Source organism: Gobius niger (assembly GCF_951799975.1).
Source record: "Gobius niger genome assembly, chromosome: 2".
NCBI lineage: Eukaryota > Metazoa > Chordata > Actinopteri > Gobiiformes > Gobiidae > Gobius > Gobius niger.
In genome coordinates, this window is record NC_136853.1 from 29370660 (window position 1) to 29383121 (window position 12462).

The window sequence follows — 12462 nt, forward strand, 5'->3', positions numbered from 1 at the left end:
GGCTAACAATGTTTGAAAGAAGAGAGAGAAAAAGGCAGATTATTGGGAGAGAGCAAGAGTAATCAAAAGTGCCTGGTCAGCCTAGTTCGGTCTGGTCTGGTCTGTCTTTGGATAGAGTAAAGAATAGAAAACAACAGTTACAGATATTTTTGGCAATAACAAAGTCACGATGAAGTTAAGGGACTCATTTTCTCTTGCAAGACTTGGCAGTACCACTTCCACAGGTACATCTCAGAAAGTGAGAATATTACGTAAAAGCATTTTCTCAAAACATTTCAATTCAAAAAGTGAAACACACCGAGAAAAACACCCTAAAAGCAGTGTTTTCTAATTCTGAAAGGAATAAATCATACTGAAGGGAAAAATAAAACATCCGTATTCACAAAATTTGAATAATACGCAGAACAATGTAGGCACAAAAACAGTGTGTGGGACTTTAGGTCATGCAGACGCAGTGCTGGATTCTGCTGATGATCAAATCTGGATTTACACAAAACTGTTGAGCTGAAGAACGCTTGATGTCCACTGAAACCTCACATTAAGAGACTATAGCATTTTTATCCTTCAGCAGGCACAATGAAAGCACAGTGGCCAATTAAAGTCCATGTTACTCACTCTGGCTCTGTTTGGGAAAGCTCTCACACCACGGTGGACACAGGTTTCGATCTGTCTTTCTTGAGTTATTTTATACTGTATTCTATTCATATTTCTCCAACACAGTGCTCAAGTCCCAATGACATAGCTAAACAGAGCGTTTTAATGCAGCCATCTTCTTTCCCCATCGACTTTAACCTCATAACCCCCACCTGAACCGCGCATATTTTGTCCTGTTTGGCATTACTCAAATCTAAAAGCTTCTTGAAACAAAAAAAGCGTCAAACTAGCAACAAAAACGAGGATGAAAACGCAACAAAGAAGTGGCAATAACTTGACAAAAATGCAACAAAAAAGCCACAAAAAACAGACAAAGACACAACAAAATCGCTTCAAAAATGTGATAAAAAAGTTACGAACAGTTTGGCAGGTCTTAGCTTTCAAATGATGCATTACACTAGCCAAACTCTCCAGTTGAGAAGCTTTTAGATTTGGGTAAAGCCGAACTGGAGAAAAAGCATTCGGTTAAAGTAATGGTCATGAAGATAAACCGAGACTTTAAAATCCTTTACAAAGATTTTCTCTTCACTTAAAGGGATATTTCAGGATTTTTGACATAGGGCCTCATTTCCTAGTTCCTAGTTTCCTATGTCAAAAATCCTGAAATATCCCTTTAAGAGTTTGCAAAGACATTATTCCAATTTTGTGAGACACTGATTTGGGGCTTTTTCTTCAGTATAATTCATTCTTTCAGAATCAGGAGAAAACAATGCTTGGTCTGTTTTTATCCATGTTTACTAGGAGTACAAATACCTGTGTTTCACTTCTTGAATTTCTTTCTGAATGCCCCTCAAATACTCCTTTTGCTTTGCCATTGTTATGTCAGTGGGTTTGTTTCAGAGCATTACCTGGCGCTGGTAGCTCCAGCTTTGCCCTTCTCAGTTCTGTCATGGATAGCTGCAGCTGCTCAATCACAAAGTCGTCCTCGTAGTAGAAATTTTTGGACAAGGACACCTGGAGAAACTCTACCAGATCCTCCATGGACAACTTCATTAGGTGCTCTAAAGGCAAAAGAAAAAGCTGTTGGTGTTTGTTTTTAATGATGTAAAATATATCTCTGAAAGTAACCTCTTACTTTTGTGCAGTTTGAGAACAGTGTAGGACATGGCTGGCAGCACTCGTTCACCCTCTAAAATATAGATGTCCCATATCCTAAGTGTAAGGGTGAATGGAGTCTAAACACAGTGAGGACATAGATAAACCCTGCATTTTCACATACATCAAAGTTTAATATTGTAGGTAGCTGTTTTTTCTAAGGACACACGGTTATTGACAGTGTGTTACATTGTGTGGTTGACTCACTCTATCCAAGAAGCACTGGAAAAACCACTTCATGGTGTAGAGACTTGTGTAAACCTCTTGAGCGTCCTGCCAGAGCAAGTCACAAAATGTAAATAAACGGCTTCTGTTGATTTGTGCCATGGCTGACGGTAACATTGACTTACCAAATGCTGCTTGAGCTTTGACATCGTTTTCTTCAGGATACGGTCATGGTGTTCTTGAAAACGCATCAACTTTGGAAAACCAGGCACGAAAAACCCTGAAGGTGATGGCAGCATAGTTAGTATTATAACGCTTCTTTAGTGGACACAAACATACACAGAAAACATAACATACCATGCATGGAGTGCTTCTGGCCTGATAAGAGCTTGACCAGAGCCCAAAAAGCATCCTCTTCATTCATATAGATGAGCAGCAAAGCAGTGATTTGACTCATTCCCTGACAGTAGCCAACTTCCTGCATGAGGTACAGAAACATATGGCTGATCAGTGAACACTGTGACACATACTGGACAGCATCCTGACCCGCATAGTGACGGCTTTACACAGACAGACTGTGCAGAGTATGTCAAAAAATTAGGCCTTGAATGCTCACCATAAACTAAAAACCTAATTAGTTTTTTGGTCAGTATTATTAGTATATGTATGGACGTATTCAGTCTCCATGGCATTTTTCTTTTACAGTACATCATGCAGTATTAGTCCTATACATTAATCATATTTGCTAATCAAAACACTTAAGTTTGAAGAGGCTGTCGTTAGGGCTGGGTACCGTTAAACGATACCAGTCTGGTACTGAAATAAAGTTTACATTCTACTTGTATCGAAAAAACAAAAGTAAGCAGGAACCGAAAAAGAAATGGTGTCTTAAGATCCATGTTTTGATGCTGTTGGTCCAGGGACAGAATTAACGGAATTTGTTTCAGCGCAGATTTTGTTCCCCAACATTTTTTGTTTACACAATTTTTTTCTTATTTTGCCCCAGTTTTTGCCCCCGTTTTCCAAAATTTTAGTCATTTTTTATTACAAATAATGACTCCATTTTACTCCCAATTGTTTCCCCAATATTTCCTTGTTTTTGCCCCATTTTTATTATTTATTTATTTATTTATTTTTTTGCCACAATTTCACAATTTCCACAAATTTTTCCCCATTTTTAACACATTTCACATTGGAGATGAACCCGACATTGTAAATTTGCAGATCTTCCACACATTATTGCTGTTTTCTGATTCTAGATGACCAATATTTCAGTCTAGGGAGCGGAAAAAGTATCGTTCAGGTATCGATATCGTAAAAAAATGTAACGTCCAGCCCTAGCCGTTGTACAGTGCAGTTTATCATGTGGTTGTCATACTCCATGTTGCCAGTAAAGAGTGACAAAGTACAATGTTCTATATTACTATTGCTTTTGTTATGCTTATTATTTAACACAATGCTTTTGAAATAATTCGAGTTGTTGTGTAATGTATCCATTCTCTACCACTTACTGTATCCAGAACTAATCTCCCCACATTCTTCTTCACAACTTATAATGGAATGAAAGTAACTAAGCATTCTCAAGGACACATTTCCTCAAGCTTTCTTTTCTTTTCTTTTTTACTAAAACCAATCACCTGAGTCAAGGCGAACTTTTCTTTCACAACTCTACGCACAAGTGAAGAACTGAATACAGTGTGTAGTTAATGTATGAATAACTTACCGTGTTATAAAGTGAGTAGGCAGTGAGGACATGGAAGAGAGCCTGCTGCCTGAAAAGACAAACATTATATTATACACCATTCCCTTATTTTCCACATTAGACATTTGTGTGTGTTTTGTGCAATATTGTTGTCCTTGCACTCACTTGACATCGTAGCGGTGCATGAACATGATGTGATCTCTGTAAGTGCGGTTGACGTCTAGATCGATCTGGCGGATGTCGGGTGACTGTCCTCTGGCTCTGGCCTTCAGCTTCTGCAGAAAACCAGCCATCAGACAACTGAAGTACCTCTCGACCAAAGTGCAGTGGCCTTCAACCGAACTACCCTAATCTTGTTTGATATAATCAGAAAGAAATGTCCACATGTGTCCAGTTTTTTTTTTCTTTTTGTAACCAATGTACTTTTAAACACATTCACAGCATCAGAAAATATTTATATACCGTATTTTCCGGACAATAAATCACACTTTTTTCATAGTTTGGCTGAGGGTGCGACTTGTATCAAAATATATAATTTCCCATGTTTGTTATTTTCACACTGACCGCCGCTAGAGGGCGCTCTAGGCTTGTGTACCAGTATCTGCTACTCCTGTACCACTGAAAAAACAAAAAACAAGTGCCCCGTGAGTGAGAAACTTGTGAGGGAGAAAAGGTTACTTTTACTGCAAGGAAGAAAACAAAACAAAGCTAATCGCGGGCTAAAAGCTAGATGGCCACAGCTTGAAGAACAAGTTCACAAATGAGTGCTTGAACAACGTGATGCCGGGAGAGGCTTGCCAACGGTGCAGTTACGCCTCCATGTTTAGGTAGTTGCCAAGGCTGGTGCGACTTATAGTCCGGAGAGACTAACAGTCCGGAAAATACAGTCTTCGAAATCTAATGGTGACAGTTTGTTTCTCACTTCATAGAAGTCCTTCTTCTCTTCCTTTATTTTGGGAACATCAAGCAGCAGGCACCAGACCTCCCCCCTGAGCTGTAAAGGGATCCCTTTGTAAATCCTCCTGGCCAGCTGAGAGAACAAACAGAAGCATTTTAGTGCAATGCAAAAGTGTACCACAGTGCACATTAGCACAAAGGGCCCTGGAACGTGAGCCACTACTCTGTATGAACAGAGATTGACAGGCAGACTGCTTTACACAGGAGAAACTCTCTTTAGAACAATACATTGAACTACTACTACTGCTACAGCTACTACAATCAATCCCAATCACTACTACGTTACTATGGTAATGTTGTTGTTAAAAATGTTACTAGCATTGTTGTCCTTTTAGATCAGGTGAAAAAGCAGAATTCTTTTTTTTTTTACAGAACTTAATTGGGTTGAATGCTTAGACTGAAGACTTGTGTGAGTGGTCACCTTGTCACTGTTTTTGTATTTATCCCAGCTCTTCAGCATTTTCAGCCATTTGGTCGTCCTTTCCACCTCGTTGTGTTTTTGCTGCAAACAAATAAAAGGGTAGGTTAAACCACCAAATTAACACATTTCTGTTTGAATGTAAACTTACTTTCAAAAGCCACTTTTGATTTAAAGCAGTACTAAGTAACTCTTGCCCCTAGAGGCCATAAGCACTACTGCAAGTGTCGTAGCATGTTGCGTTTTTTTAAATTGTCCGTGAGAGTAAATACTACGCTGATAGAGAAGACAAAGGGAGAGAGGGATATTGTACATTGTGCCACAATCCAATTAGAATCAGAATCAGAATTGAATTTATTGCCATTGTTTGAGAACAGGTTCACAAACTAGGAATTTTTCATCTCGAATTACACAATGGAGATAATTTTTGTCACTCAAACTTGGCTGTACACACTGCTAAAGTGGTGCTAGCCCGCAGTTAGTTTTGCGCGTTAGCATGCTGGCTTTGTATTATCCCCAGAGGGTCTACGAAAAGGATTTATTAAGGTAAACAAGGTACTTGCACACAGTACTGCTTTAAGAAAAGAAAATATCTTTCTTTGTCCCACAATGGGGAATTTTCATAAAAGTGAATGATGAAAAAGCCTGCACACTTACTCCAAAAAGACTGCATTTTTGAGACAACGTTTCGATCCCAATGGATCTTCCTCAGGCCATTTGGATCGAAATAAAATGCAGTCTTTTTGGAGTAAGTGTGCAGGCTTTTTCATCATTCACTGCAGTAGCCTTGCACCTGGTGATGTGCGAATATTTTTGCTGTTTGAAGAATTACATAAAAGGAAATAAATCATCAATCATGATACAATTTAATAGTTATCACTCACTTTCTCCTCCACAGAGTCGTAGGATGGAAGTTCATTTTCACTGAAAAAAAGATTAAAGAAGGTTGCTCAAGCTTAAAAATGAAAATAAATTAAAAATGTGCTATTATTTAGATTATCTTAAAAAGTGAAAATTACTGAGGCATGTCAACAGCACTTCATATAATCGGCCACAAAAATAAAATGTAACTGACTAGGTTTTTTTAAATATTCTTTTCAACAGTTTTCTTTTTATAACAACAATAAAATACATACAATAAAAATAGAATAGTGATAATCAAAGAAAAAAAGAAACAAATAAAAAGAAAAACAAAACAAACAAAAAAAGGAAGGAGTGGAAAGGGGGTAGGTTGCAGGAGGGGGCGGGGTGCCGGCTCATTCCTCACTGCCTTACTGCCACACTTGTTTCCTTGTACCTGCTGAAGTACCTTAGATCCCATATCAAATAATAAAATCGTCTACTTTTCCTTTTAGTTTAAATTTTTTTTTTTTACAATTGGACGTGTTTCATTATATAATGTAACAAATTAATATAGGAGGATTTCTTTTATTCCAATTTAGAAATATCAGCCTTCTGGCGAGTACTGAGATAAATATAACTGACTTGTTTTTATAACATGCAGTTCACATTTCAAATAACTTTACATGCTCTGCTAACACACCTCACATCTTTCTCTGTGTCTTACCATTTCATTCTCATACAATTACAATGTTTTCCTATGTCGCCTGAGTTTTATCATTGTTTTATCCTTTTACATTGTTTTATCTGCTAGCTGTGCGCTTGCCCACTCACTTGACTCACACACCTCAGGTCATGTGTGTCCTTAACTGTCCTAGCTCATGTGTGCACATTTTCTTGCATTCCCTGAGGCCGGATGGCAGCGCTGTGTCCATGACTGCTACCCTGTCATTGCGGCTGACCACCCAGTTTCCTCCCAGTGTGTGCCAGCCATAAATCGAACACACATCAGAGAGCGGTTAAGCGCCTCACAGCTCCTCTGTCAGAGCCAACAGCCCTCAGCGACACTTATATTTACAACCTCTCATTTTCTCCCGTTAGTGTGGTTCTTCTGTCCAAACTGGCTTTAAAAGGAGCTATAATAACAATTGGATGGGTGCTTGAGGCTGTAGGAACTTACTGGACGAAGCCGAAGCGATCAATGACTTTGTACAGATGGAAGTTGGTGTCCTCCCAGGGCTCCACTGTCGCCTCTTTTCCCTAAAAATAAATTTAACATTTAATATGAATTGTCAAGAATGCAAAGTCAAACACATACTGTAGGGCTATTGCTATTGTATCGAAAACCCCCATCGCAATGCTTTAAAGAATATCAAACAATTTAATGATGCTGCAGAGCTCCTCTGAATGCAGCACTGTATTCACCTTATTCCGCCCCGCCCACTTTTGCGTTGTCTCGGCACTTCCGTTGTCCAGACACTTCCGATCGAGCGCGAAGCCCGTTAATTTTAACGGAGAACGAGGGGAAAATATTCTCCGCTCAAATCTGATGTTTAGTCGATTGATTTGTGTAAAATGGCCAATGTTCATTTGCACCAACATGTCAACACTGCACCATTTCTCAGCGCGGCCGAAAAACGGCTTTGTTTTCGTGTAGTGACTGATTTTATGTGGACTTCTCCAGTCCCATGTTAACACATAGGAGAAAAGGGGCGGGCACAATTCATGGCGGCGCCCACGCGAGGCTCCGGAATAAGGTGAATATTCAAGAAAATGGCCAAACACTGTGAATTGAAACGTTTATGAAATCTTTCATGTTATTTTATGTCACATTTATATTGTGTTTGGCGCACCACTGAAACCAAGAAAATTATTGATTTAAATAGGAACAGTACATATGAACATATAAGAAAACTGGAGTTTATAAGTTGAAGGGACTACTGTATTTTCTGGACTATAACTCGCAGTTTTTTTATAGTTTGGCTGGGGGGTCTTATACTTCGGAGCGACTAACTTTTTTCTTCTTTTTTTTAATTCAAATATATAATTTGACATGCCGCTAGAGGGCACAGCAAGTTAATCGAGCAGCAGAAAGAAAGTTTGGAGTGAGCGAGAAGCGGAAGTTACTCATAAACAAAAAAAGCTAATCGCGGGCTAAAAGCTAGATGGCCACAGCTAATGGAACGACTTCACAAAATGAGCTCTCATTTGTCGAAGAACGTGCTGCCGGGAGAGGCTTGTCAACGGTGCGTTTATGCCTCCGTGCCCAGGCAGTTGCCAAGGCGACTGTTCAGAAGTGACACAGAGGATGAAGATTTCAGTGGATTTAGTGATTTGTTTGTTTGTTTGTTTGTTTGTTTGTTTGTTTGTTTGTTTGTATACTTTATTGTCCCGTAGGGAAATTTGTCCTCTGCATTTAACCCATCCTTCGATGCCGCTGGGGCAACCCGTAAGGAGCAGTGCTCGACGGCAGTGCCGCGCCCGGGGACCCATCTCCATGATGTGGAGCCAGGCTGATGGTCAGAATCACCTGGCTGGAGGATTCACCTATTGCACATGTTTTTTTAGTGGTAGGGGAAACCGGAGTACCCGGAGGAAACCTACGCAGACACGGGGAGAACATGCAAACTCCACACAGAAAGGCCCCGTCCTGGTGGGAATTGAACCCGGGACCTTCTTGCTGTGAAGCGGAGGCGCTAACCGCTGCGCTACCGTGGAGTAAGATCAAGAGTTTGGAGTATGGTCTTTATGCCATAGTTATCGAAACTGTTTATGTGACGTTTATGTGACGTTAACATACCATATACCTATTTAGTTTATTGTTTAAGCTAGCCATCACTGTGTTACGCTAGCATACCGTACGCCTATTCAGCCTGTTGTCTTTTTCTTCATTAGGCATTTGTGGGTCTGAGCGACGTATAGTCTGGAAAATACGGTCGATGGAAGTTGTCATTTTTATACTCACAACTGCCACCACAGGTCTTACGCGCAACTGCAGTTTCTATATTAAGCTCGTGCTTTGAACACATTTTTGAGTGACAGTGCAGGCTTTTAGCAGCAGTTGTAGGTCTGGGTAGGTCTAGGTAAACAATAACTAGCGTGTTATTTCATGATAGATAGAAATGCTTTATACTGTAATTAACCCTCTGGGTAATAAAGTTCATCTTATCTTATTTAGATGAGTAGTGGCAGTGCACAGGCCTTTTTTTAAACAAATGTCTGTCTATGCAACATGTGTACTGAAAATTGAATAAACAAAACAGATAACAGTCAGAACAATTTCAGCGGCTTCAATCGTGTCAAGTATCAACAATGCTGTGCTGTGGGGAATTCAATTGTCCACATTGTAACTACTGAAAGTGATGGCAGCAAAGGCAGCATAAACATTATTATTTTTCAGAAGCAGAGAACAGTGTTTGATTGGCTGCTCAATTTACATGAGGGGCACAACCCTGTTGGTTCAATGTGTAGATGTGTGTGTGTTTGCAACACCAGCTGTGTGATAGAGCGCAGTGAGCAGCTGTTAAAAGGTGTGAAATGAAGAGCCAGACGCCCACCTGCGTCACGGCCTCACTGCAGGCTCCTATACTGAAAATGCTCTGTTTACTGACTCTCATGGGCGGATGAAATGAGAAGCTACAGGCCGATGGCTTCGTGTGGTTGTGCTGGAATATTTGTACAACACAGTACAGTAAGTTTTAAAGAAAGGGTGACTACAATATCCTTACCTTTCAATATGGCGACATTGACTAAAGTGTTTACAGCAGGGGTGTCCAAACTTTTTTCATGGGGGGCCGCATACTGAAGCGTACACAGGGTGAAGGGCCATAGATCGGTAGTTAGTGCTGCAAAACCTTTAACTAGCAGAGGTTTAAATTGTGCCCCACACCTTTATTTATGCTCAAAACCTTCATGCCAGCTCTGTCTCACAGTAAAAGGTTAGTTGTTAGGTTAGAATTGAGTAGACTATCTCTGATGATGTGTCCCAATTCAGCAAAAAGGCAGAGGGCCACCAAAAATTGGTCTGAGGGCCGCATTTGGCCCCCGGGTCGCACTTTGGACACCCCTGGTTTACAGGAACCAATAGTTTCAGTAGTACTGAATGTAGTTACAGCAGGTTCTGACATGCTTCAGATCCCTTTTATTTATGATGTAGCAGTCTGACACTAATAGATATTTATTTTCAATTGGTAAAAATCTATACTGATAAAGCTACAATAAAGCATTAAAATAGAAATAAAAAATTGCACACAAGAACTGCAGACCCATGCAACTGCTCTCCATCATAACTGTCATTTAGAAACATTCTTAAAGTTTAGGACTATGGTCAATTATTCATCTATCATCCATGTCAGTGTTGGGGAGAATACTTCGAAATTGTATTTAGTTACTGAATACTTGCCTTAAAATGTATTTTATAACGTATTCCGTAACTTTGTCTAATCAGAGCATTGTATTCTGAATACTTTCATGTTGATTGTCATTATATTGATGTATAAATATAATTAGAAAAAAAACTACGATTGTTAGAACACCTGTTATAAACACACTTACCATTAATGAGGAACTCTTTAACTCTCTTGGCAAATGGAGCAGCAGATACAGCATCATGTGGCACATGTGCAGTGTTGGTATGAACTGTGGCATAAGGCGTTTTAAATATTTATTATATTATAGGAGGATAAAATTGGTTAAACATTAAAGGTTCTTTCTTAATAATGTTGGGCAATATGAGTACTGTGATGTATTCCCTTGATATTTGGAAAGTAAATGTATCTAAATACTCTCAAATGAAAGTGTAACTTTACCAGAATACAGTTACTCAAAATGAGTATTCTAAACATGTATTTAGTTACTCCCCAACACTGTCCACTATACTTTGATCTGAAATAATTTTTGCATATAATGTTATACATTGTACACCAGCCAAAAAGGCTTCAGACACCCTTTAAAACAATTGAAATCATCTGATGTTCTAAACACTTTCATGGCCACAGGTGTAAAAATCAGGCACAGAGGCATGCAGACTGTTTCTACAGATGTGAAAGATCGGGTTGCTCTCAAGAGCTCAGTGAATTCCAACACGGATACTCTGCGGTGATAGGATGCCACCTGTGCAACAAGGCCAGCAGGCCTTCTCCTCCAACATCAGTGTGTGACCTCACAAATGCAATGGTCTAAAATCTCCATAACTCACTCCTGAACAACTACAAAGGGTGGAACACCGCCATATTAGACCCCACGGATTGAGAATGGGATGTCACTAAAGTTCATATGTGAGTCAAAGCATTTGTCCAAATAACTTTGGCAATATGTAGTGTGTGGTTTACACCAGACAATAACAATAAAAACAGTAGCACTGATGCATAGTTTGACAATGCTGAAAGCACAATCAGGGGTTAACATACAAGTGAGCAATGTTGAGGGACGAAGTTGCTCTCTTGCAGGTGAAGGAAAAGTTAAACAAATAGCTGAGCACAAAGGATCAAAGCTCATCTCTGCTCTGGTCAATCTGCAGCTTATTCCAGGTGCATCCGTTTGTCAGCTCTGTCTTCTCCCAATCAATTCCAGAGAAAAGCGAAGCATCTGGGACGGCTCGCTCCTCATACTGGCAGGTTTTCGATAAAAGAATCAAATCTAATCTCTGCACTTATTTTGTAACAGATTTCACCAGAAGGTTATTTAAGGTGCTGAGAAACCTTCCTGGACACCTGTAACACTTGTGAAAAGGGTCAGCCTGTTTTTAGTATTTTATATGTTTAGCAGAAAATTATAACTGAACAGTACCCTAAAATACTGATGATATGTGTCAGTAGTGTCTCGACTAACCCTGAACTTTAAAATCGAGCCCAAATACAGAACAAGCAGACACAGGCCTGTGATGGTCCTGTAAATCAGGAACCGGACCAAAGTGATGTGACACTTAAGTGGTTTGAAGAGTCTCTCAGAGGATTAATACAAGCAGCACCCACATCTCCATGGTCTCTTGGTTTCTGCACTCTTCACTCCAAATGACACGCACTAATTTAAAAGCAGCTGTAGACCACATTAAAAAGCCCATTTACAAAACCAGCATTGCACGCTGCTCCGTTATTGCAGTAGTTCTTTTTGTAGCCTACTGTATTACATGTCCAAAGAGGAGTCAAATCAGAATAAATGAAATGGAAACAGAACTTTTAGCTTTAAAAAACTAAATTGTTAAAAGGCTAGATATGGGGGAAAGAGCTTTGCCTGGCTCTGCCTTACTATTCCCTGTCCATTCCATGCAGGGAATTAGTCTGGCACAATTGTCAGTGAAATAAACCAATTAGCCATTAGCGGACGTAACGACAGCTGTAGTCCAATTCACAAAATATGAACTGAACACAAACTCACAAGAACACGGAGGCATAATCCTCTCGAATACTTAATCCATGATTAGTTTTGGCTAATGTTAATGTTAATTGAACCAACAACATAGTGGCGCAGCAAGTGACCTAACCTTGTCAATTCTCTGTGACGGTCGTGATTGGTTCGGCCTTAGCCACCAATCACACATTTGTTTACAGTGTATGGCCAGACCCAACTTCTTTTGCGCAGAAAATAAGTGGGTGTGGTTTATCAGGCTAGAAAGAGCTGGTGAAAACACTTG

At 39.8% G+C, this 12462-nt stretch overlaps 1 protein-coding gene across 3 annotated transcripts in view; it reads right to left on the reverse strand.

Annotated features, from left to right (window-relative positions):
* The window catches only part of usp6nl (USP6 N-terminal like), a 40872-nt gene that overhangs the window by 3311 nt on the left and 25099 nt on the right, over positions 1-12462 (reverse strand). For all 3 annotated transcript variants that reach the window (XM_079582921.1, XM_079582922.1, XM_079582923.1), the window contains 11 exons: positions 7012-7091; positions 5876-5915; positions 4995-5075; positions 4539-4646; positions 3782-3891; positions 3638-3686; positions 2272-2392; positions 2100-2194; positions 1957-2022; positions 1730-1829; positions 1503-1655 (listed from right to left, as the gene is read on the reverse strand). In XM_079582921.1, coding sequence (XP_079439047.1) covers positions 1503-1655; positions 1730-1829; positions 1957-2022; positions 2100-2194; positions 2272-2392; positions 3638-3686; positions 3782-3891; positions 4539-4646; positions 4995-5075; positions 5876-5915; positions 7012-7091 — 1003 coding nt within the window. The remainder of the gene's footprint in view (positions 1-1502; positions 1656-1729; positions 1830-1956; positions 2023-2099; positions 2195-2271; positions 2393-3637; positions 3687-3781; positions 3892-4538; positions 4647-4994; positions 5076-5875; positions 5916-7011; positions 7092-12462) is intronic.